The sequence below is a fragment of the Sinocyclocheilus grahami genome, unplaced genomic scaffold, assembly GCF_001515645.1.
Source record: "Sinocyclocheilus grahami isolate Dianchi unplaced genomic scaffold, SAMN03320097.WGS_v1.1 scaffold17048.1, whole genome shotgun sequence".
In the NCBI taxonomy this organism is placed as follows: Eukaryota; Metazoa; Chordata; class Actinopteri; order Cypriniformes; family Cyprinidae; genus Sinocyclocheilus; species Sinocyclocheilus grahami.
Window position 1 is genome coordinate 1 of NW_015516416.1, and position 928 is coordinate 928.

Genomic DNA, 928 nt, shown 5'->3' on the forward strand with positions numbered 1-928 from the left:
TTCTACCAATCACTGAGCCACGGAAGCTTCCAGGGATGAACTGCAACACAACAGAAGTAATATTACTTAATATTACACTGCTAAGATGTCACATAAACTGCTTCTGAGAATGCATATACAGTGCTATGGGAAAATCTTTGCGATTGCTGACACAAAAATGATCTGAAGCATACAAGCAAGCTTTGCTCAGAATGGCTGAAAATCAAGAAAATGTACTGTAAGTCTTGGCTAGTCAATGGAGTGCAGTACTTAAACACTACTGAAATGCTCTGGCATTAAAATGACCTAAAATGCACAGCTCATGCTTAAAAGCCTTCAAATATCACAGAACTAAAGCTTGAGTGGGCCACAATTCGTCTACAGCAGTAAATAACTACAGGCATTTGATTGTGTTATTGCTGGTTGTTACAGGTCACTAGCTAGAGGATGTGGCAGTCAAAGCTATTATATTTTAATCAGATTGTATGCATTAATGGTCTCTGAAAAAGGGCCTTACTATATTATCCTGAGTCAGTATTTGATTGTTCAGTGTGGAACGAATTAACCTCAGTGCACCATTGAATTTGGCACAAGAGTAGACGGTGGCACCTTGACCCTATGGACAAGAAAAGTAGATTAAAAATAGATTAGTCAGACAACCAGATACCATTATTTTATTTTATTGAATGTAATGTTTAATATTTAAGCACTTTAATCTTAATCTCTAAAATAAATGTCTGATAAAAAGCAACTGGATTCTTACACGGCTGTCTCGAGAGAGGCCAGCTCCAATGTAACCATCTGTCTCGCCACTGAGCTCAAAAGTAAAATTATCTGCATTTCCGCTTACTCCTCTTGTGGAGAGAAAATAGCAGGAACCCTCTGCACCTGGATTACAGGTAGGTGGAGCGGAGAAACATGCCCTATCCCTCCTGCAGTTATCCCTGCC

At 39.2% G+C, this 928-nt stretch overlaps 1 protein-coding gene across 1 annotated transcript in view; it reads right to left on the reverse strand.

The window, feature by feature from the left end:
- Nucleotides 1–6: 6 nt before the first annotated feature.
- LOC107579395 (uncharacterized protein PB18E9.04c-like) overlaps nucleotides 7–928 on the reverse strand; it is a gene marked incomplete at its 3' end in the record, with an annotated part of 3,421 nt that continues 2,499 nt past the window's right edge. Inside the window, exons 2-4 of the mRNA XM_016265228.1 lie at nucleotides 743–923; nucleotides 497–595; nucleotides 7–40 (exon numbers count right to left, since the gene is read on the reverse strand). Of these exons, the coding sequence (XP_016120714.1) occupies nucleotides 7–40; nucleotides 497–595; nucleotides 743–923 (314 nt within the window). The remainder of the gene's footprint in view (nucleotides 41–496; nucleotides 596–742; nucleotides 924–928) is intronic.